We start from the raw sequence: 24454 nt of genomic DNA on the forward strand, positions 1-24454 counted from the left end.
AACCTGAGCAACTCTAAGGGGAGACTGATCTTCTCCCCTTCCCAGGCCTTCTGAATACCCCGCGGTTCTTTCAGAAAGGCCGCCCTGCGGGGAGTAGGATCAGAGAGAATGCTGCCTAAGGATCCTCTGCCTACCCCTTCAAGGTTATGGCCACTAGCTACAGAAGGATGGTTGACAATTGTCCTCAGCCCCCGCCCCCCCCCCCCCCCCCGCAAAACAGGGAGGGGGCCTGTTGCTCCTGTGCAGGGCTCTACAAATGGGCCCTGAGGATCCTTGGAGATGCTCTGTCAGATCTCTTTGTCAGTTCACCAACCTTTGATCCCTCCCTTTCTGCCTCCTTCCCATGGAGTGAATCCTGCACCCCATCCTGTTTCCCAGATTTCCACGGATCCTTCCATGGGCATCTCCCAGCTGTGGGAATGTGTTCTCCCCTTTCCCTCGCCCAACCGGATCCAGCTGTACCTCCAGATTCTGATTCAACCCATGTGAAGCACATCTCTTTTACCTAGCACCGTGGTCTGTGGAAAGGAACATGCCAGGATTCACCAGGAGACTCATGCTGGCCATTTTCTTTTCTTTTCTTTTTTAAGAGAGAGAGAGAGAGAGAGAGAGAGAGAGAGAGAGAGAGAGAGAGAGAGAAAGAGAATTTTTAAATCTTTATTTTTTAGTTTTCGGCGGGTACAACATCTTTGTACGTGGTGCTGAGAATCGAACCCAGGCCGCACGCATGCCAGGCGAGCGCGCTACCACTTGAGCCACATCCCCAGCCCGGCATTTTCTGTTCAATGTCTGATATTTAGCATAATCAGAATACCAGAAAACACCCCCTGTGCCAAATACAAACTCACTTGCAGTTTTTATGGCCTCATCTTGACTTTAGAGAGTCAAATTGCTTTCTCAAGGTGGAGAGGCAGGGGCAGGGTTCCCTACCTTATGTTGCTGAGCTAATGTGCTTGGCTGGTTGGACCAAAGCTGGTTATTAACAGGACATGAATTATTGAACAACACCCTAAGTGGCCTGTTCCTGAGGGCACCTGCCTCTTGCACTGTTACCTCTGTTTATCTTGGGGTCAGTTGTGAGCTCACTTCACTTGAGTCTGCCATTTAGGATGAGGGGTCCCAGGTGCCGGGTGGCACCTCTCCCATTATCAGGCTTCAGTGCCAGCCCCGTGCTGGATGTTTTGTTCTGGAACACCCCAGGTGCTCTTCCGGGAACCTTTCTGATGAACATAAAGGCCACTGAGTGCAGATCGGGAAGAAAGGGGCACGAGTGAGCAGTGACCTTTTTTCCTTTGCCAGCTGAGGGTTGAGCTTGGGGAGAGGGAAGCTGTAGGGATGGCTGGAGCTGAGCAGGTCAGATCACTCCCTTTCTGCGTGGACGCCCTTCTCATCTGCTTTCCCTTCCTTCATAACAGTCTCCTTCTTACTGTGTTTCTAAGGCCTAAGGCATGGCTGCCCCGTAGCCCTCACTGGAGAGATCCCCCAAGGAGGGGGGCTCCACCTCCCACTACTTCTCACCCTCCTGGCCCGATGGGGGAAGGCCTGGAGTTGGGGACCAGGAGCAGGGGCCTGTCTGGTGGGTCTCTTCTCTGCGATTGGTTTCCCCAGGTGTCCGAGTTCCCTGATGGCACCCTGTGCTTCCATCTCACCGTGTCCTCTCTTAGCTCCCTCCCTTTCATTCGGGTTTCCCATTTTACGCTTTTGCATCTTATACTTTATTTTGGGTCCTTTCGTCTGAATTGATATGGGGACAGCTAAGAAAACTAACCTTCCACTAAGTAGAGAGGGTAAATTTGGAGAAAGCAAAGAATTCAACATTTGTGGGGGGTGGGCATCGGTAAGATGCCTCTGTTCAGAGGTACCGTCCATCTTCCTTTGTCGCTTCTCTCTGGGGCTGGCTGTTGTGTTTGTGGCTGCGTGTAGTGCTTGTCAGCGGAGTGCTGTGACAGGAGGCTATTTTAATAAACTGTTGCAGTTCCGCGAGCCGAGCTGCACTGCGTTGGCATCCCTCGTCACCACTAATGGAGCGTGCGTGGCTGGGTGTGGGCTGGGGAAGGGGGGAGGCGCAGGGTGCTGGCCCCTCGTCTGGGAGTGCTCCTGCCTCGGGAGCAGTCAGACCTGGGGGCCCGAGGGGTGGCTGTGCCTGGGCATATAGGGTCCTGCCCCAGAGGTGCCTCTGGCAGGGACACTTTCTGAGCTGTTTCTTTTCTGTTCATAGCACTGCTGGCTCGTGGCTCATGTGTGTGTATGTGTGTGTGTGTTGTGTGTGTGTGTGTGTGTCCAGGGAGAGAAACTTCCAGTCGCCTCTGTGTGCGCCATAAATTAAAAAAAAGAAAGAAAGAAAGAAAGAAAAAGAACAGAACTAGAACCAGAAAAAGAGTGTGCGGGCCTGAGAGAAAGACTGAAACCAAAACAGAGAGAAGGCGCAGCTGCTTCCCCAAGGCCTTCTGGGGCTCCCGCCCGCCAGCCCGCCCGGAATCAGGCCTTTATTTATTTATTTTTCTGGCTTAAAAAAAATTCTGTGTCTTCTTCAATCCCATTCCTCCCACCCCACCACCCCCAAATTTGCTGGATGGCTACTGCCAAATGGACCCGAGTGGGAGCCTGGAATGAAAAATTCATAACTGCTGGACTTTGCTTGTTCATTAGACTTGAACTTGTCGATTGGGCAAATTGTTTTTGGTCTCCAACTGCCGGGGGCTCTCCCCACCCTCCCGGCTCGCCCAGCTCCCTCCTCCCCTTGGACGCAGCCATTGGCTGCGCGCGGAGGTCTCTTTGCCAAATAGGTGGATCCTTCTCTCTCTCTCTCTCTCTCTCTCTCTCTCTCTCTCTCTCTCTCTCCTCTCTCTCCTTTCTCCCTCCCTCTCTCTCTCTCTCCCTCTCTCCCTCTCCCTCTCCCTCTTCCTCTCCCTCTCTCCCTCTCGTTCTCTCCCTCTCCCTCTCTTCCCCCCCCCCTTTCCTGGCTTGGCACGAGCAAATGGATGGGGATTGAGCATGAAAGGGGAGAGAGAGAGGGAGTTTGAGAGAGAAAAGGAGCAACAAAACCCCCCAAACCCAGCCAGCGCTCGTGTACACACACACACACACACACACACACACACACATACACATGCACACTCACACGCACACTCACGCCCCCATCCCATCCGCGTCCTCCCTGGATCCTCCGTCTCTCCCCCTCCCTCCCCCTCATTCCCTCTCTCTCTTTTGCACGCGTCTGCCAGCCACAGTCTGCAGCCGGTCAGAACTCGTCCTCTTCCCCGGGAATCTGCGAGCTCCCCCTTCTCCTCCGATCGGGTGGAGGGAGGCAGCTCGAAGTTTACACCCCTGTGCTGCTGCCAAAGCCGAAAGCCTTTTTCTTCAGCTGCCGCTTTTTCTTCCCTCCTGGTTTTTGTTTTTGTTTTTGTTTTGCACGGGGGTGGGTAGGGTGCGTTGTTGTGTGTGGGTGGGGGGAGATGGAGGTTGGTTTTGATTTTTAAATTTTGCATATTTTTGTTTTCTTTTTTTTTTAACTGAAAGAGTATGCACAGGGGGAGAAATTGAAAAACAAATTTTTTGTTGGCTTTTGTTTACCTGGCGTGTGTGGCAACCAGCTCGCTCCCTCTCTCTGCTTGCTATCCCTGACCTTTCTTTCTTTTTGCTCCTTTTCAAAAAAAAATATTAATTTCCCCCTTCTGTGCAATGGAGTGTGGGGGGGCAGAGGGGGAAGGGTTTGAGAATCCACCCAAGCCCGGCCCCTATTCCCCAGAACACCAATAATAACCCCCTTTAAAACATTTACCTTCCTCCCCTGCTCCTCCCCCTCCCCCCTCCCCCCACCCGCCCCCAACTCACAACTCTGTTGAGTCCAGAATCTCAGAATCGGGCGTTGGGCTTTGCCGGGTGCTTCAGATCAATGGTAATTATTTAATTTTCTCCAGTTTTATTTTTGTAAGCAGAAATCAGTTATTATTTAAACTTCCAACAAGCAAAAAAAAAAAAAAAAAAAAAAGCAAAAGCTGACAGCCCGGCCTTCTGTCACCTGACTGAGTGGAAAGAGGGTGAAGGGGTCGTGAGAGGCTGGGGAAGGGGCCGCAAGACGACCCATGCAGCTTTTAACCCTAATGTGGCTGAGACAACCACCTTATTTGTGTTAACAAGAAGTGTTTTTGTGCATTATGACTGTGATTAACATTAGTATTGATGTCGATAACAAAGCTGAAATCACATATTTAGGATTTAGGTCTGATTTTAAAAATGCTGGGGTGGATGTTCCAACTGGATCAGGAGAAAAGAAAATGAAAACAGCCTGAGGAGAGGGAATCCAGAGCCGTTTCCTCCATCATCGCTAGTGGATGTCATTTTCTGTCTTCTTGGGGGCAGCCAAAAATCAGCCAGTGTTGGGACAGGCGGTGGTCCCGTGTGCCCCGCGTGCATCCACGGTCATCTGTGCAGACGGACACGGCGCTGGGGCGAGCTGACACGAGTTCCCGGCTGCGATAGAACATGGAATGTCATGGGCGCGACAGAGCTTGGCGGGGATACCAACAGCGTGTGTGTGTGTGTGGACGGCAATGTTGTCTGTGCGCGTGTGAGGGAGAGAGAGGGAGAGGGAGAGCGAGAGGGAGAGAGAGAGAGAGAATAGGTGTGTGGACAGGCTCCCGGTGGCTCTGTCTGGCTGCTGAGGCTGAGATGGGAGCAAGTGGCTGGCAAAGCTGGTGGTGGCTTCAAACCACACTTTTGTAGAACAATCGCAAGAGAAAATTGTTGGGGGGGGGAGGGAGGAGGAGGAGGAGGAGAAAGAGGCTTTCCTTGTACCCCCCTTCTAACGCCGCTTTTCTCCTTCTCTTTCCCCTCATCCCGTCTTCCCCTCCTCCCGTCCTCCCGCGCCCCGCATGCTCCCGGCTTGCCGCCTGCAGGATGAGTTCCACCCGTTCATCGAGGCGCTGCTGCCTCACGTCCGAGCCTTCTCCTACACCTGGTTCAACCTGCAGGCTCGGAAGCGCAAGTACTTCAAGAAGCACGAGAAGCGGATGTCGAAGGACGAGGAGCGGGCGGTGAAGGACGAGCTGCTGGGCGAGAAGCCCGAGATCAAGCAGAAGTGGGCATCCCGGCTGCTGGCCAAGCTGCGCAAAGACATCCGGCCTGAGTTCCGTGAGGACTTTGTGCTGACCATCACCGGCAAGAAGCCCCCCTGCTGCGTGCTCTCCAACCCCGACCAGAAGGGCAAGATCCGGCGGATTGACTGCCTGCGACAGGCCGACAAGGTGTGGCGGCTGGACCTGGTCATGGTGATTTTGTTTAAGGGGATCCCCCTGGAAAGTACTGATGGGGAGCGGCTCTACAAGTCGCCCCAGTGCTCGAACCCCGGCCTGTGCGTCCAGCCACATCATATTGGCGTCACAATCAAAGAACTGGATCTTTATCTGGCTTACTTTGTCCACACTCCGGGTAGGTGGCTCTTAACCTTTCTACCCCTGTTTTATTTGCTAGCATTTATTCTGTTTATTGTTCCTCTTATTTCTAACCCGTACCAGGCCATGGGCCTAACTGCACACCTGTCCTGGGGGGCCTGTGTTTTTTCTGATGTGCCTTTCTGCCTCTCCTTCTCCTGTCTCCCTCTCTGTCCTCTTCCTCTGCTCCCTTGCCTTTATACCCACTGTGTGCATTTCCATCTCTGGAGGACTCATCTGATTAGAAGGATACTCTGTGTCTTAGGACAGTTCAGGCTGCCCCAGAATTATCCGTGATGGCGAGTTTGAGACAACAGCAGCACCACCAACAACCAGTATTTACTCTTATTTAAATTGAATCAGAAGAAGTATTAGAGGGTTAGGTGCTGGCTTTCCTGTGGCTTTATGTCAAGTTCCAGGAAAAGCTAGATTTGGCACAAGCGGGGTGGGCAGCAGTTCGGTGGAGAGAGGAGCATGTGAAATCCCCGCACATGAGACTGAACAAATAGAGAACAGGAGAGAAGGCAGCAGCGGGCAGATTCTGGGGCCCAGATGCCCAGGCGAGAGCTGTTTTGGCTGGGATTTGGCTATCAGAGAGCATGAGAGTAATTTGATTTTATAGAGAGAGTGAAAACACGCAGGAGATTCCTTGAGCTCTGTCCCTCACCTGGTCTTTCTGCAGAAATGGGAAGGCCCCTGGGTGTGTGTGCTGCCCAGCCGGCCCAGGCTCCTGTGCTGGGGGTGGAGAGGCTTTCCTGAGGAGCAGGCCTGGCAGGGAGCTTGGTTGCTGTGGAAAAGGTCTTAAACAAACAAACAAACAAAACCTGTAAAATTTCCTTTCTTTTTGTGTTCCAAGTAGTTCCACTTCTCTTGGCTTTTCCAGTCTCACTCTGCATTTTGGGTTGGGCTGGTTTAGTTCTCCTCTTCTGATCCTTTTCATTTTTTCCCCCTTACCCTTTCCCTTTTTATAATTTCTTTCCGCTTTTGTTTTCTTACAAATTGAAACAGAGATGGCTGGTTAATTTTTAGCCTCCACTCAGCTACGCCCAATTTACTGCCGCCTTTGAAACCTAAACGGGCGGCACTCTGTGATTAAGCAAGGCAGAAGTGTGTTTACATTATGCCCAACCAACTTGTAATGAGAGGGCTACCGAGCCTCTCTCTCTGTATGTGTGTGTTTCTTTCCTCGCCACCATTCCAGTGTTCTTTCCCTCTCATTTCCCTTTTTCCTCTCTTTATGTGAGTGTGAGAATGTGACTTCACTTCAACTCTCCAAAATGTTCTTTCCTGTGAGTATGCGTCTCAGTGTTTTCCTTCCTGTTCATTCACAAAAAAGAAAAAGCCACTCACAACTGCTGTGGTCACCCCCTTGCCTCTTTGGGAAGTTGGGAGGATTGATATGACTGGATCCAGAAATAAATTGGGAGGGGGGTTGCTTTTGGAACATAATCTCTCCTGCCGAGAATGAGCGCTGAGAGTGTGTTGGAGAACTCTGGGTAGGAAAAGATGGCATTTGAGGTCTCTCTTCTTTCTCATTCTCTCTTGTTCTGAGAGGTGGCTTTGGTAGGCTGGCTGGAGGCTGTGGATGCCACCCTGAACCCTGCCTGCTTCTGTGGATCTTTCTGGGCCTGCACCTGGCACTGTGTGACCATTAGGACCCCTTATACTGAAGGGCCAATTGCCAGTTCTTTCCCCTCTCCAGCTTGGATTTTTTTTTCTTTCATCTTTTTTCTTTTTGGAAAAGAGACTAAATGGGGAGGGTGTCTCTCATTCTCTGTCAGCATAGCAAGCCACAGTTGGGAGGGTGTGTGCGTGGTGATGTTAGAGGAGATGAGGGGCGGCCAGCAGCGGCTGCTTAGAACCTGGAGCTTGCTAGTGTGTCCATCAGATAGCTCTTCCTCAAGAGGACTCTACACCTTCCAGTTTTAGAACTTGGATCCCAGGGGTATCTGCAAGGAAAATCAACACTCCACTTCTTCTCCTCTCCCCTATGTCTGGACCCTTGTAGCAGAGTTGTTTCCCTGACCTCTTTCATTGTAGGCCCAGATCTTGACTACTACCAGCATGGGGCTGAGGTAGGATGAAGTGTGTGTATGAAGGAGACCATTTCCTGGCCAGCCTCCTGGCTCTGGACTGACCAGGCAGGTGTCAGGGGAAGTAACCCCCACCCCCCGCCAGTGAGATCATTTGTCCAGGAATATGAGTGAATTCCTATTCCGTTGAGTGTAGCCAAGGCCACCTATGTCTGGGCTGAGGCTGAGTCTCCTCAGCAAATGCCAAATAGAGAACTAAGGATTTACTTTCTCTCATTCAGTCCACAGACTTCAGAGAATCTCAGTGAATAGGGTTTTTCTTGGAGGAATTGCTGGAATTGAGTATACCTTTGTGAAGAAAGTTTGAGTTGCTACTACTGGGGCTACCAGTGAGCCTCATTGCTCACTCCCCCTTGGAGTCCAGTTGGTAGTCTTGAGATGGCACGGAGCAGGTAGGCTTCCTTCCTGAGCTACCTGGGCTTGCTAGAAAATGTCTTCTCCCTGGCTGAGCCACCTGACAGTGTTGATTCCCTGGTACCACCTTCTCTAAGCCCATGCCCACCAGATACACTCGTACAGCTGTCCCCTTTTTTCTTCTTCCCAGTATTATAGACTGAGGTCAAGGTCTGGAGCGACTGAGGTGCAGATGAGACTTGCTTCCAGATAAGAGTTGCTTTGGACTGTGAAATAAGTGTTTTTTTCTTCCCTTAAAACTGGATCTGGGGACTGGGGATATAGCTCAGTTGGTAGAATGCTTGCCTCACATGCACAGGGCTCTGGGTTCAATTCCCAGCACCACACACACACACACAAACAAAACAAAACAAAAAAAAAACCAACTGGATCTGGGAGCCGAATCTGGGCTGAGCTAGTGGTGTCAGGTTGATGACCGTCAACTTGACCTGGCGTTAAGTGTCGGGATGTGGCATTGCTCTCAGGTGCCGTCATCACCCATAGCCCTCATGGGCCCTTGTTATGCCCTGGAAGAAGCTTCAAGAGGTGATAGGCTGGGGGGCTGGGGTTGGGGCTCAGTGGTAGAGCACTTGCCTAGCAAGTGTGAGGCACTGGGTTCCATTCTCAGCACCACATAAAAATAAATAAATAAAATAAAGATATTGTGTCCATCTACAACATTATATATATGAAGAGGTGGTAGATTGGGAGAGAGTAAAGTATGTGTGTGTGTGTGGCATGGAGAGCCCCACTCCCAGAACACAGCATCTGAAGGCTCCGTAAGCCAGCCTTCCTGATGGAGAGAGGAGTTGACCTGTGTCTCTGTATTTTATGAGGGGTTGACAAAAACCGCAGGGTCTAGGAACTTGATCAGTGAAATTAGCAAAATCTGTTGAGGCAGGGTAGGATCAGAGAGCCTTGCCATGGTAGGAGGATGTCTATTTCCTGATGATGTCCTTCCATCCAGAAGAGGTGTTCCAGAGCAGGAGGCCCAGCAAGGAAAGCAGGCAGTGGAGACCTTGTGTGAGGAAGGACGGCCAAGCGGACCCGGAAGCGAAGCTAGACTACCTCCAGAGCTTCTTTGGCTCTCCTAGGCCTCACTCCTAGGAAACAAACAAAAATCCAGTAAAATGCTTGACCAAATGGAACTGTCCACCTACTCCGGTCAGCTCCTTCCAGTGGGCCCATAGGGGAAGCCCATAAAATCCAGGTATTCTGGTGGTGGCTTTTTTCTTTATCCATGCTCCTTCGTGATGGAGGCTTTCACACTTTGAGGGAACCCCCCTGACACTCATCACCAGTGCCAACAGTCCCCAAGTCAGGGCCAGTCTCAACTCATCCAACCCCCACTGCCTGCCAGAACTGGGCCATCTAGAAGAGAGTCCAGCATCCTAGTCTTTCCATCCACAAACATTTCTGTGCACATATCTAAAGATAAGGGCTTTGGAAAAACGGAACTAAATGCCACTATCACACCTGTGAAAAATCAAATTTCCTTCATCTCATCAGATACTTGGTTAATGTTCCCATTCCCCTACTTATCTTCTAGTTTTTGTTTATAGTTTGTCTGAATTAGGATATAGATTGAATTGTGACAGTTAGTCCATCTGCCGTGGTGATGGTGGCAGTTGTCATTGTCATTGTCCTTGTGGTCGTGATCCTCCTTGGTCTTGTTTTCTTTTCTGGCAGTTTTGTAGTTGAAGGGACTACGTCATTTGTCCTGTAGAGTTTCCCTGTCTGGTCTCTGCAGGCTGTGCTGCCCTGGGTGGTTCAGCGTGTGGCTCTGAAAGGAAATTCTGCCTTCATCCGGGCTTCCAGGTCCTGGGACCACTGGGCTTGGCCTTACCTGTCACGGGAAATGGGTTAGCATCTGTGGATTTGCTAAGTGACCTTTTTCAAGTGTGGGTTCACTCTCTTGGTGTTAGCTCTCTGCTCTAGGGCTTGGTGATTAGTAGTGAGCACTAGTTTTCAGGTCCAGTGGGGGGCTTCTCATCTACGTCCTTCCCTAGTGGTAGAGGGTATTGTTTGGCAGTGTCCACCCTGCTAAGACAGTACCAGGATGCCCCACAAGCCTTTGGTGGACTCTCAGCCTCTCTGGCAGCCCTGGTGTGAGTGTGCAGGAGGGGCCGCAGGAGTGCAGGTGCATTCTCAGGGTCCACCCATATCCATCACCTCCTTTTTCAAGGCCCCAAAGTGCTGCTGGTCTCTCTTTGAGGCAGCGCCATCTGGTGCCAGGGTTGGCAAAGACCGCAGGGCCTAGGAACTCGGATCAGTGAAATTAGCAAAATCTGTGGATCATCCTTTAACCCCACGTAGGGTCCCCCTTAGAACATCCTGTAAGCAGAGTCTGTCTTTGTTAGCTTTGGTGGTTGTAAAATTCTCTTGTTCATCTAGTTCAAAGAATGGCTCCAGGATTAAACCAGCATAGATACAGATCCTGGCACCTAGCAGGCAAGCAGGAATAGCAGCTGCTTTGAGTTCAGGGTCCTTCCCTGTCACCTTCACTTGTTGATCTTGTTTGTGTCTTAGGGAACACCCCAGGTGTAAGCCAATTTTACTGTAACACCAGCTTTTTGACTGAAGGTAGCTCTCACATCTCCCTTCCACGCCTTCCCCTAGGAAACTGTCTTTTCTCCAGGCCAATGTCCCTGGCCCCCCTGCCTCCTGTGTTGGATATAGTTCCCACTGCCCATGCCATGTTTGGTCACCATCCCCTGAAGGCCCTGGTTTGTCTCCTTAAGCTGGAGTGGTCAAATTGAACTCAGAAACTCCAAACATGATCAGATCTCAGCTAAACATGGTAGCTCCATTTTTAGGGCCTTCCAGCTACGTAATAGGCCAGGCCCAGAGTAATATGAAAATGCAGTGATCCTTTTTCAAAACTGTTTGGAATGGCATCTTCACAGCAGACAGAGCATCCAGCCAAGTGCAGGGTCTCCGATCACGGAGGTTGCCTGCCCACAAAGCCAGCCAAGGCCGCCTTTGCTGTGGACCCTCTGTCTGTTAATGAGACTTAGAATGCCTAGCTCTGGATGGTGTGGAAGGATGACAAGGCTCAGACCAGCCTCTCTTGGGGTCAGCCATGACCCCAGAGAGGAGAGCAGAACTGCCTGCTCCCTGTCCTTGGGTTTGAGCTTATTTTTCAGACTCCTTTGACCACCTGCCCTTGTCCCCTTTGTTCATAGTGAGGTCTGCCCAACCAGTCAGTGCCTGAGTCGCCTAAGCACATGGGTAGAGAGCTTGATCTGCTGGCTGTTTTGGAGGCAATAGCACAAGGGGAAAAAAAAGAATCGCCCTACCTGAGAGCTCACACTGTCATTCCAGCGACTCGGGAGGCTGAGGCAGGGGGATCAGAAGTTGGAGGCCAACCTCAGCACTTAGCAAGGTCTTAAGCTACTTAGACCTTGTCTCAAAATAAAAAAGATGAAAAGGGCTGGGGATGTAGTTCAGTGGTAAAGCCCTGCTGGGTTCAATCCCCAGTACCAAAAAAAAAAAAAAAAGAATCAATCATCCTTTTCTGAGCTTGAGCCACAGAGTGTGGACTGTGAACAAGCCAGAGTAGGCTGGATGGCCAAGCCCATAATTACAGGCATGGTGACCAGCTGTGTTCCATCCCAGCCCAGAGGAAACAGGCCATTCTACAGCAGGAGGGCTAGGGTCCAGACGTGCAGAAGAACTTCCCGAGGCACTGCTAAAGGAGGGAAGAATTTCCTTTATCCATGAAATGCACACTTAGCGTACTGTGAGCAAGGTGTTACCTAGGGGCTCCGAGATCTCTAAGAATGAGAAAATCCTTCATGTGTCCGTCAGCCTCTGGATGAAGGCCTCTTGAGAGCTCCATCGTGTTGGCCTGAACCTGCAGCCACCCATGCTGGAGGGGAGGCAAGGCCGCTAGGGTTCCTTGGGAACAGTTCAGCCTTTACTGGTTGTGAGACAGGAGGCAGGGCCCTCCGTGCCCACTCTCCAGTGCTGCAGAGACCCAGGGTCCAGGTCCAGAGCAGATCAAGAAGGGACAGCAAGGCCAGAACCACATTCTCTCCCTGTTCTGATGTCCTGCGGCAGCTGGGCAGAGAGGGAGTGGCAGTGTCCCCCTTTGCCCAGAGAAGGTGGCTGCCTCCCCACCCCTTCTCTTTGCCCTGTCCAGCCCCCGTCTCAGGAGCTGCCACGCTTCAGTTATTTCATCCTTCAGTGTCCGATTCACAAGTCTTTCAAAGGCCCCAGCCGTGTCAGCCCGGTGCTCACACAAAAGGCCTCTTTGATTTCTTGTTTGTTTTCATTTGCCAGCGGAGGGGGAGGGGGGCAGGAGAGAAAGAGCTTCTGGGTTTTAAGATTTTTATTTGGGTTGCTTCATTCTCAGAGGAGTTGGCTCCCTGGAACTCCTTTCTGAGTTGGGGGCTCGAGGCAGCGATGGCCTTCTGGGGAGCAGGGCTGGGTGGGGTCTGGGCGGCAGGGGTGCCTCCACAGCACAGCAGGAGGGGTAGGGTTTAGGATATAGTTGTTGATTCTCCCTATAGACATGGATCTGGCAATTCTTCCAAGCTGGGCCCGAGGGTGGGAAGGCTTGGGTTGGAGCCTGCTGCTGGGTGGAAAAGGGTCTGAAGTGCCGACACCACACAGCTCTCCCTGACTGTCCCTGGTATCTGCATAAGACCCATCACCGTCACCGCTGTGGGTCGTGAATCTTGACTGCCGTTTTCTGTTTTTCATTCCCAACTCCACCCCTGCCCTCTTGGATGGAGGGGCAGGGGTTTCCTTCTAGCATACACAGTTTTAAAATATTTTAGATGCCTCAGAATATAGGCTGGGGCTTCCTGCTCTGCGTCAGGGAGTAAAGAGGAGGGGATGAGAGGTCTACCTGGTGGCCAGGTATCTTCCCAGGAATGGTGCCCAAAGGCCCAGGGCCCCCACGCATGTAGGACTCAGGCAGAGCAGCACTGCCACGGCCCCAGCGTGCAGGGAGTCCAGGCTGAGAGGAGATGGAAGGCCACCTTTGCCCAAGGTTTGAGACCAAAGTCACCCGACCAGTACCTATAGAATGTATACCTGGAGCACACTTGGGTGTCTCTGACACACCAGTGGCACACCAGGGTGTTGCTGGCTGGCTCACATACACTGAGGCCTGATACTCGGGGCTCAGGAAGAGAGAATGGCGGAGACAGAGGCTTGGGCAGGTGGTCACGGGCATCAGCAACAGGGACGTGTGCCCACTGGGTGAGGGGGGGCTCCGCAGGGCCTGGTTGGCAGACGGGAAGAGGAGGCTGGGGGGCTGAGAGATAGATAAATATAGCTGATGGCATTTCTGATGATAGGTTTTTTTTGGCACTAAGGGCACCATGGAAAACAGCATGACAAACGCCCGGCCCTGCAGGCCGCCGTCGCCATTTTAAACGTGTTTGAGCCGAAGGGTTGTTGGCGTTAGAACAGGGTCCCAGAAGGCAGAGGGGCTGGGGTGGGGGGGTTGGATGGCCTGAGTTTTACACCCCTGGGTGCCTGCGTTCTTTACTTTGTCTCTCTATATATTTATACCTGATTTTCTGGTCCTTTGGGGATTAAAAAATTATTTTGGCAGTGACCTTTGTGACCAGTTTCTCTGTCCCCCCAAGAGCTGCCATGGCCTATTAGTAGCAGGTATTCTGGGTTTTCACCACATTTTTGATGTCTCAGTTTTGACATGGTGCACCACTGCCATCCATTGCTGTTATTGGGGGTCACCCAATCACTTAAGGGTGGTCTGTCTGTCCAGGTTCCCAAGAACTTTTTGTATCTTGTTGACAGAGGAAGGTGACTGTTCCTTGCTTTAATTCCATTTTTCCATTGAAGACCCAGTATGGCCTTAGCCATGTATTATCTCCCCAAATTTTGGGCATATTCTAGTTTTATACTTGTACTCCTGGCTGAGTGTGTGTGCACTCAGGTGACACATGTAGAGGTCTCTGTACATAGGGAGAAACCAGCACACCAGACTCAGAGACCAGTGAGGCTTCCTGGAAGATGACCTTTCTGCCTTGAACCTTGACTTGTGCAGGTAGAGTGTACAGACACTTGCAAGACAGCAAAGAATTAGCTTGTTTTTGTCAGCTGACTGAGCCTTTTCAGCCTGCTGGGAGCCAATTTCCTCCTCACAGTGGTTGAGTGATGTAGGCAGGGCAAGTATTATTTTATCCACCATACAGAGGAGGGAACCAAAGTACGGAGATGTCAAGGGACTTAGGTCACCCAATGAGTTTCTCGCAGAATGGCTCAGACCCCAGGTTTCAGGTCAGTTAACACTTGGCCTGAGGGCCTCACAGCTCCTTGAACTTCTCTGAGATTACTGGCCTTGGCAGAATCTCAGAGAAGAGAGTCTTATGGATCCCGGTGGTGGCGAGTTCTATCCCTGAGGTCTCCATCACTCTCTAGAGGAGGGGCTAGAGCCCAGCTTGGGGCTCCACTCGAGGACTCCCCCAGCCTGTGAGCACGTGGGGGTAGAGAGAGAGAGCAGGCACCTGGCCTTGTCCTGAGCATTGGCCTTTCTGCCTCCCGATAGCTGCCCCAGCTCCCTACTCTGCCCTGGAGAGGTGACACACTAACTAGACAGGGTCTGGATGCTGCCACCCTGCTGTGGCCAGCTCAGCTTCTTTTAGTTTTTATTTATTTGTTTTTTCTTAGCTCAGCTTCTTTTTTTTTTTTTTTTTTTTTTTAAGAGAGAGAGAGAGGAGAGAGAGAGAGAGAGAGAATTTTTAATATTTATTTTATTTTTTAATTCTTGGCGGACACAACATCTTTGTTGGTATGTGGTGCTGAGGATCGAACCCGGGCCGCACGCATGCCAGGCGAGCGCGCTACCGCTTGAGCCACATCCCCAGCCCTTAGCTCAGCTTCTTATCATCCCTCCCTGGGGCTCTGGGAGAGGCCGCAGTGTAGGTGGACTGTACAGGAAATGCAGGCCTAGCCCAGGCGACTCTGTGGGATTTGGAGACCCTGATCCTTGCTCTGTCACATCTTTTTCCTAGGAGTCTGTTTGGAATTACAGTTTGACATAAAAATGAATGTGGACATCCATGGTTCCGACCATGACACTGTGAATGCCTGGACTGGACTCCTTTGTCCTGAAGAATCCTCCTGAGCATCGCAGGTGGCTTAGCAGGATCTCTGGCCCTGACCCACTAGATCCCAAGTTTACCTCCCTCCCCAAGGTTTAATGATCCAAAATAGCCCCACCCATTTCCTAGTGTCCCCTGGGGACAGAATCATTCCGGGCTCATGACCTCTGGCCTGGAAGAAATGGGGATCCAGACAGACTGCTTGTTGTATTTATTACTCCTTGCCTTTCTTCCATTTTAGGGCTTCATATACCTTTTTGTTTTGCATGGCGACAAAACCTCTGAGACCTGGCTGTTCCCCTGTGTGTCCTTTGCCATTTCTCTCCATCTGAACAGTAGGACCCTGGGCTGAAGTAGTCTGGGGGCTCAGGATGCAGCCTGTGTTCCGTTTCCCCCATGGGGTAATGAGCCTGCCTCCTTCCTATGCCCCTGCTGAACACTGCTCTTGCACTCTGGTCTCTATGTGCTGCTGTTATGGGGCCTGGAACAGGTGGTCTGCTTCTGGGCTGACCAGGCCCCTGTGATGAGCCCATCCCAGACGCCAAAGAACAGTAGAAATTTTTCCTTTAGCATGGGATGCAGAGACCAGAAAGGTTGTAGCAGGGTCTTAGCAGTCTTCTTCTTCTTCTTTTTTTTTACTTGTTGATGGATGTTTATTTTATTTATTTTTACGTGGTGCTGAGGATTGAACCCCGTGCCTCACACATGCTAGGCAAGTGCTCTGCACTGAGCCTCAACCCAGCCCAGCAGTCTTCTTTTTTTCTTTTTCCCAAGTATCCATTCTCTAGTTGTAGTTGGACACAACACCCTTATTTTATTTATTTATCTTTATGTGGTGCTGAGGATCGAACCCAGGGCCCCCTCGTGCTAGGTGAGCACTCTATTATTGAGCTACAACCCCAGCCCCATGCAGTCTTTCTTTTTAATTCTTTAATTCTTTTTTAATTTATGTATTTGCAGTACTGGGGATTGAACCCAGGGGCACTCTACCACCAAGTTACAGCCCTAGCCCTTTTAAAATTGTTACTATTTTTTATTTTGAGACAGGGTCTCACTAAGTTGCCCATGTTGGCCTCGAACTTGTGATCCTCCTGCCTCAGCCTCCCAAGTCACTGGAATTATGGCACCCTCTCAGCAGTATCCTTTTTAAACAATGTATTTGAGTTTTTAAAATTACAGTAGTAAAACACACTGTGAAACTTTAAACAGTTGGGAAGTTTAAGAGGCAAGACCTCCTCCCCAGATCTCGGCCCCATGCTTTTGAGGACCCCACTTTACAGATTCATGTAGGCTTTTCTAATTTTTTCATCAATTCATATATCAAGTAACTTTTAAATATAGAGATCTATTTTAGGAGCAGACAGTATGTTTGGATTAATTGAGTTGGCTCTGTAGAACGCCTTGGTGGTCTTAATTTTTCCCGCCCCCTGCCTTTATACTTGGTTCCTGTCATCCTAGGTACAGAGCCATTGTCCCTATCTTCTTTTCCCCTGAGGTGACAGCTTCAGGTTGTCCTTCCTGGAAGAAGGGGGAATAGCAGAGTGTGTGTTGGTGTCCAAGTGGCCAGGATCCTGCCCTGGGGATCCTTGGGGCAGTGTAGCCTGACCACCATAGAAATCAGGGCTGCAGCCTCATTCTTCTGGGTACCTCAGTGCCTGCTAGGGGTCTGAGGCCAGTGGGAAGGTTGCTGAGAAGAGGTCCATTTGGCTACCTGACTTGGTCTCTGCGCCTTGCCTCTGGGGTCAGCTTCCCAAGTCCTTCCTATAGGGTTTGGGTACATCCATGTGTGGGGCAGACCCTCCTCCAGCTGTCCTGGCATCTGGCAGGCTTCCTGTCCTAGAATGGTGGGGGGCGCGTAAAACATCAGTCACTTCCAGAATGTATTCCACCACATCCATCGTATCTTTGTTTCAATATTAAAGACATGGCGGGGGGGGGGGGGAGCTGTGGGGGAGCTTGAGCTTATGAGGGAGCATGCATACCAGCTCAGCCTGAGAAAGCATCCTCTCCAGACAGGCGTGGGGTTGGGGAGATAAGAAGCCAGACAAGACCTGGAGAATGAGTCCAGAGAGGGCTTTGCCACTGGGTCTGCTGGTCTAGGGAAGGCTGCTGGCTAGAGAGAGATCCTGGAGTAGGGTGACACCTGGTGACTCTCCTGGGCTGGGCGGAGCAGGGTGAAGAGATCAGGAGATCCCCGAGGCGGTTTGCAGGAGGCTGGCCGAGTGCAGCCCTTAGGGAGTGTGTCCTTATTATGCCTGCAGATTATATCCCCATTAGCGTATAATTATTATATAATGGGCGTTATTGCATAATGGCAGTTATATAACAGGTGGCCCAGAATACAGACAGGGGGTGTAATAAGTGTATATCCTCTGGCTATAAATAACCACCAGCCCCACACTGAATATGTGGTCACACCAGAGCCACCTTATAAATACCCTTGCTGGGCTATAAATTTCTAAGCAGTGACGTCAGTGGGCATGGTACCTAGTTAGGGGGTGGTAGGAGGAACCTGCAGCCCCACCCGGCCACATGACATCATTGTTTCCTTAGTAACAGGAACGCTCCCCAGGGGATCAAGTGAAGAGAGGCCTTTAGAGGGAGGAGACTAATGGGTGGAATACTTGGGTAGGAGGTGGTGCTGAGCCGAGGGCTGACCAGGCTGGGGTGGAGTCCTGGGGGCAGTGAGACAGGTCACACAGTGACAGGGCAGTGGACTCCATTTCCTCTCATCTGAACCTCTAGAGAGTCTAGAGTCCCCTTCCCTGTGTGTAGCAGGTCATGCCAGCCTTGACCTTGCGTCAGGGAGAAGAGGAGAGCTAAATGGTCTCCCCTGTCTTTCTCTGTCCCAGGTGGCCTGTCCATAGTTCTGGGGTTACTTGCCGAAGAGAAGTTGAATGTGGACAGACCCAAGCTCTATGCCCTGGTCATGTCCTCCTCAGGGTGTGGCTGTTTCTCCAACCAGAGGTTTTAGGCCAGTTTCAGCCTTAGTAACAGAAGAAATATGCAAGCAATTTGGCAAAGGTCTCAGGGAGCCTCGTGGCAATAATGGCGGAGGGAGTTGGCGCCTGGGAAGGAAGAGGAGACAGGACAGTGTGAGGTGGGCCACAGTATTTTAGGTGTATGAGAGAGAGTTTCCTATGGGTGGTGAAGAGCTGGTTCTCATATTCCTGAGCATAGGGAGGAGAGTCTCTTGGTTGGCAGGTAGGGTATTGAAGTTAATTTGGAGTAAATATGGATGACCATCTAGACCCAGTTTTATCAAGAGGTTTTCAGTTTTAGTACCAAGTCCCTTGTTCTGTCCCAGGAAACTCCTAAGTCCCAGAAAACCAGGACGATTGGTTATCCTTGAATCAACCAGGGTGATTTTGCCCTTCAGGAAACATTTGACAGTATTTGTTACCAGGGGGAAAGAGTCCAGTGCACTGACAATACCCCAGGAACAAAGAATCATCTAGCGTGGAGGCCTAGAAACCCTGCCTTGGGGGGAGGGTTGGCAGACCTTGCTGTGTGTGTTCTTTAGGATGTTCCTTGCCACTGCTGGCCAAGTGGGCTGCCTAGCTGCCTCTGTGAACTTCTTACAGCCTTGTTTTCTATTCTTTGATTGGTTGTGTAGGGGTCTGGGGTTGGGAGACCGCACTAGGAAATCTGAAGCTTCTGCAAGAGTCTCACCCCTCACAAAGCTCAGAAGCTTTTTGCAGATGAGACTTCTGAGCATGAAACCACTGCAAGAAACCACTGCTCTAGACTGTTGTCTAAAAAATACTGGGGGCTTTAGTGCACGCCTGTAATCCCTGCGACTCATGAGGCTGAGGCAGGAAGACCACGAGTTCAAGGCCAATCTCAGCAATTTGGCAAGACCCTGCCTCAAAATAAGAAATATAAAGGTCTGTGAGTGTAGCCCAATGGTACAGGGCTTCCCTACAATGAGTTAGGCCCTGGGTTTGATTCCCAGTATGACAAAAAAAAAAAAAAAAAAAAGAGGAAATTATCCAATAGCTATCTCTTACTGCCTGCCGGAGAGCTTTCAAAATGCAAAAGCTACTGCTTTCCCTGCCTTCCAGGTCATCTCTTCCTACAAAGACCCAAACAGGCTGCGACAGCCTCTGGGCTCACAAGTTCCCCAGACTGCACCAGCCCCAGGGTGAGAACATGTATCCATAAAGGCCCGTTTCCTAACCCCAGCAACCAGGGCTTGACAAGAGTTCTCCAAAAGACTTCTTACATGAAATAGACAAGTTGGCAACATGGGGAGCAAAAGCCTCTCCTGTCAAGTGGGGTTTACAGGAATTTGGGCTCTAAGCTATGTGATATCAATCAAATAGAAGAGTCCGTTTGCCTGGCATATGTGAAGTCTCATCACAAGCCACAGCACTTTCTCCTTCACCTGTGTGTAGTGTCAGTTTAGTTTCCTACCTGGCTACAGTTGACTTGGCACCCTCTGTCCCTGACCTCATGCAAATGTGGCCAACTGGGTCATCGTTTTTGCTGGCCTCACTTGGGGCCCACAGATAATGGCCAGGATGATGGTGGTGCAGCGGTCTGGCCAGAGGTGGGGACCAGCTAGACCCCAGGCTACCTACTCTTTGTGTGTGTCAAGCCTGCCTTTTGAGCTTGGCTGTGGGCTGGAGACAGCTGAGGCAGGGATGGGGAGACAGGGCAAAAGGGTCTGCATGCAGGGCCCTGCCTGCTGGGCAAAGGAAACTGGGGAGCGGTGCTTGCTTCTAGCACAAAAGCCGTAGCTCCACAGAACAACAATCCTCAGGATATTGCCAGCCCGAGAGAGAGGGCCAAGGGAGAGGCCCCTGCCCTGAGGACGGGCCAGATTTCTCTCACTTATTTATGGTATCATGGTTTATAAAGTGGGCCCAGCACACAGATCTCTGGGCACAGTTTCAAATACATGCATTTCTTTTAAATTAAACACCACACACACATTTGCTGTGCGTGCGCACACGATCTGTTCAAGCCATGCTGCTGCCCAGGAGTGTTCCTGGCCACGTGGGACGGTAACTGAGGATGATGGTACCAAAGCCACCATCTAATATTAGATTTTGTAACTCAGAGATTCATTAATATAATTACTCAGATGCCAGCCTGGCTTGGCAAGGCCTCTTGAATTGTGTTCCTCTCTGACAAAGCACTCTGGCTACAGGGATGCCCTGGTGAGCCTCCTTGTCTGTGGGCAGTGGGCAGAGGCACTCTCCCACACACCCTCCCACTGTGGCAGGTCCTGCCTTTTTGTGTCTTGTCACAAGACAGGCACCTCTGGAGAGTCGGCCACAGGCTTGAGCAGCCTGCTGGGCGGGCCCCAGTTCTCTGTAGCTGCGGGCTGGGTTACTTTTCTCCCCTGTGTCACTTTGCACATAATTGTGTAGGATTCTCTTGCTAGGCTGGAATTTTGGAGTGGAGATTGTGTTTTATCTGTTTTTACACCTGTCTCTTGCCCACATATAGTTTTATACGGATCATAAACCCATTCTGAGTATTGAATTAACCTTCAGCTGGGGAGCAGCTAATGGTTCGTCCTTGAGATTTGGAGCAAAGGCCTGCAGTGGTGTAAAAACCAGAAAGGGGCTGATGGAGCAAGGGTCGGCTATGGGGAGCAGCAGGTGTACTCTGTGAGCAGATATCACCAAGGGGGAGTCCTGACAGCTGAGTGACAGAAGCTTCTGGAACACTAGAAGAAGCACAGCATACAAGTGAATGCTATGGGTTTATTGGTTGAAAGGGACTTGGTTTCTCAAAAAATATGTATTTTTCCCTTTCAATGAGGTATCAGGAAAGTGGGGGAAGAGTAGTCCTCTTCTTGGCCTTTCCTCCACCCCTAGCACCCTGTTGCAGAGGGTAGCCCTGTTACTTGCCCACTCAGTGGGCAAGTAAGCCCCAGCTCAGCTCGTTCTACCCACACCCAGGCCTGCCTTCTGTCTCCTTGGCTGTGCCTGCTATGTAGTCCTCTTTGAGGGGTGTCCCCACTTCTGGCCACACAGCAAATGCCCTTAAAGGCCACATCCTCTCTAGATTAAGTCCAAGGGGTGATGGTAAGTTCTCTTACTGATGATGGGTAAGTTCTCTTCCAGGCCAGATGCCCCTGCATACTAGCCTGGCGGATGCTGTGCAGCGCAGTTTGGCAAGGAGTGACCCTGAGCTCATGGGGATCACTCACCTTTTGTTCTGGGGCTCCTTCTGCCTCGCTTCCCTCTCCAAAGAAGCCCTAGTCTCCAGGTCCCTCCTGCAGATGGGCTTGTGGTCACTCTTCTTGCCTCTTCCTGTGGAAGGGGGATTTTTTCTTCATACACTAGCACATGCACAGTCAATTCTCTAAGCTGACCCCAAAGTCAGTTCTGCTGCTGGTGCTACCCCTATACTTGTTCAGACTCCAGAGCCATTTCCAGTAGTTTTCGAATGAATTCCCAGCTCTTCTGTGTCTGCCTTAGACTCCAGCCAGCTTGCCAGCTTCCTCCCCTTGCACCTGGTCTTAAGTCTCTTTCCTCTGGCCCGTTCAGAAGCCTGCCTTCTCCTGCGAAGTACCCCCCATTCAGCAGAGGAGCATCAGGGAGCCTTGGGCACCCAATCTTGGTTGTGTGGCAGGTGCACAGAGTGTAACAGTAATTTGAGAATGTCTCCCTCCATGCTGCTTCTTGTCCTTTGAGCTGGAGTCCATTTTAGCATGAAAAAAAGGACAGGAGGCTTAGAGAACTCAAACTCGCCAAGGTTTTGCATTTGTCTCACTGTGTTCTGATTTGTAGAGCACCACATTCATACCTCTCAGTCTATCCACTGTTTTAAAAAGTGCAGGGGGCTGGGGCATGGTGGCACATACTTATAATCCCAGTGATTCAAGAGGCTGAGGCAGGAGGATTGCAAATTTGAGGCCAGCTTTAGCAATTTAGCAAGACACTAAAGCAACTTAGTGAGACCTGTTTCAAAAAATAAAAAGGGGTCTAGGGTTGTGGCTCAGTAGTAGAGCACTTGCCTAGCATGTGTGAGGTACTAGGTTCGATTCTCAGTACCACATAAAAAAAACATAAATAAATAAATATAATAAAGATTTTTTAAAAACACCTCAACATTAAGTAAATAAATAAATAAAAGGGCTGAGGATCATAAAAATACAAAATAAGTGCTCAGGTGTGGTAACAACACTCCTGTAATCCCAGCAGTTTGGAAAGTGGAGGCAGGAGGGTGTCAAGTTCCAGGCCAGCTGGGCAACCGTACCTCAAATTAAAAGAAAATTAAAAGGCTGAGGAAGTGGCTCAGTGGTAGAGTACCCCTGGGTTCAGCCCTTAGTACCAAAAAAAGCAAGCAAGAACACAAACAAAAACAAATTTAGGCCCGGGCGCAGTGGCACACACCTGTAATCCCAGCAGCTTGGAAGGCTGAGGCAGAAGGATCGCAAGTTCAAAACCATCCTCAGTAACTTGGCGAGGCCGTAAGTAACTTAGCAAGACCCTGCCTCAAAATAAATAAAAAGAGCTGGGGATGTGGCTTAGTGGTTGAGTACCCCAGGTTCAATCCCCAGTGCTAAACAAACAAAAAACAATAGTGTAGAGAGGAAAATAAAAATTATCAAAATTTTACCATTTCAGTAGCCTACTATTAGCCTTTTTGCACTTTTCTATACCCATTATACGTATTTTTTTTTGTAGTTGTAGATGGACAGAATGAACAGAATGCCTTTTTTTTTTTTTAATGTGGTGCTAGGGATCGAACCACCCAGTGAGTGCCTCACACATGCTAGGCAAGTGCTCCTGCCACTGAGCCATAGCCTCAGCCCATATTTTATTTATTTATTTATTTTAATTTTTTTTAGTTATAGTTGGACACAATCACCTTTATTTTATTTATTTTTATGTGGTGCTGAGGATTGAACTCAGTGGCTCGCACATGCTAGGTGAGCGCTCTACCGCTGAGCCACAGCCCCAGCCCCACCATATTTTATTTTTTATTGGTGTTCATGGTATAGACTTTGGATCCTGCTTTAAAATTTTTAACACAATGTGTATTCTACCATGTCAGTATTTTTCAGAAAATTAATTTTTAATGGCTTAGTATCTTTTTTATTAGTGGCATTGCTTCTGCTTCTCAACATTTTTAAAACGTTGAGAAGCAGAAGCAATGCTACTAATAATAAAAAGAGACTTCTGGGCTTGGGATGTGGCTCAAGCGGTAGCGTGCTTGCCTGGCATGCGCACGGCGCTGGGTTCGATCCTCAGCACCACATACAAATAAAGATGTTGTGTCCACCGAAAACTAAAAATAAATATTAAAATTCTCTCTCTCTCTCTTTAAAAAAAAAAGAGATTTCTATCCTCTTTTTATTTTGGGAATGAGAAATTTCCTTTTAGTACAAATGTAATAGGTGCTCAAATGTGCTTGCTGGGCTTGGTGGCATCACCTATAATCCCAGTGATTCTAGAGGCTGAGGCAGAAGGATCAAAAGTTCTAGACCAGGGGCTGGGGATGTGGCTCAAGCAGTAGCACGCTCGTCTGGCATGCGTGCGGCCCGGGTTCGATCCTCAGCACCACATACCAACAAAGATGTTGTGTCCACCGAGAACTAAAATAAATAAGTAAATAAATAAATAAATAAATAAATAAATAAAAATAAATATTAAAAATTCTCTCTCTCTCTCTCTCTCTCTCTCTCTCTCCTCTCTCACTCTCTCTTAAAAAAAATTAGAAACTATCCTTTAAAAAAAAAATTCTAGGGCTGGGGATGTGGCTCAAGCAGTAAGGGCGCTTGCCTGGCATGCGCGCGGCCTGGGTTCGATCCTCAGCACCACATACCAACAGAGATGTTGTGTCCGCCGAGAACTAAAAAATAAATATTAAAAAAATTCTCTCTCTCTCTCCTCTCTCACTCTCTCTTTAAAAAAAAAAAATAAATAATAAAAAAATTCTAGACCAGCTTGGGCAACTTGGGGAGACCCTGTCTCAAAAAGAGTGGGGAGTGCTGGGAGGTAGCTCAGTGGTAGACATCCCTGGGTTCAATCCCTGGTATAGCAAATAGATAATAACAGATTTTAAAATAGTGCTTTTACAATGGCAGCATGAGATTTCATTTTGCTAGAGTTGATGTACCCCCACCTCCATCAAGGCTTCTTTATTTTATTTTTTGGGGGGGTACCAGGGATTGAACTCAGAGGTGCTTAATTACTGAGCCACATCCCCAGCCCTTTTTGATTTTTATTTTGAGACAGGCTCTTGCTGGTTGCTGAAGCTGGCTTTGAATTTCCAATCCTTTACCTTAGCCTCCAGGTCGGTTGCTGGGATTACAGAGGTGCACCACAGCCCCCAGCCCTATCAAGGGCTCTGAGCTGGGTCAGCTTTATCCCTGTTATAAATTCTTCTCAGGTGGATGTCCTGGTAGACCTTGCTTTGTAACTCTTCATTATTAACTTTAGAGGGGGCTTCCTAGCAGATGAATTAGTAGGCAGAAGGCGTGGACTCT

At 49.9% G+C, this 24454-nt stretch overlaps 1 protein-coding gene across 6 annotated transcripts in view; it reads left to right on the top strand.

Annotated features, from left to right (window-relative positions):
* Positions 1-24454, top strand: part of LOC308644222 (nuclear factor 1 X-type) — a 96359-nt gene that overhangs the window by 23916 nt on the left and 47989 nt on the right. The window contains exons 1-2 of one of the 6 annotated variants that reach the window (XM_081285073.1): positions 3261-3898; positions 4899-5430. In XM_081285073.1, coding sequence (XP_081141199.1) covers positions 3896-3898; positions 4899-5430 — 535 coding nt within the window. In that variant the 5' untranslated portion in view covers positions 3261-3895. Of the gene's footprint in view, positions 1-3260; positions 3899-4177; positions 4534-4898; positions 5431-24454 lie in introns of those variants that run through there. The other 5 variants (XM_081285071.1, XM_081285074.1, XM_081285075.1 and 2 more) reach the window with 5 other exon arrangements.

The sequence above is a fragment of the Spermophilus citellus genome, assembly GCF_964194105.1.
Source record: "Spermophilus citellus genome assembly, chromosome: 3".
Classification (NCBI taxonomy): domain Eukaryota; kingdom Metazoa; phylum Chordata; class Mammalia; order Rodentia; family Sciuridae; genus Spermophilus; species Spermophilus citellus.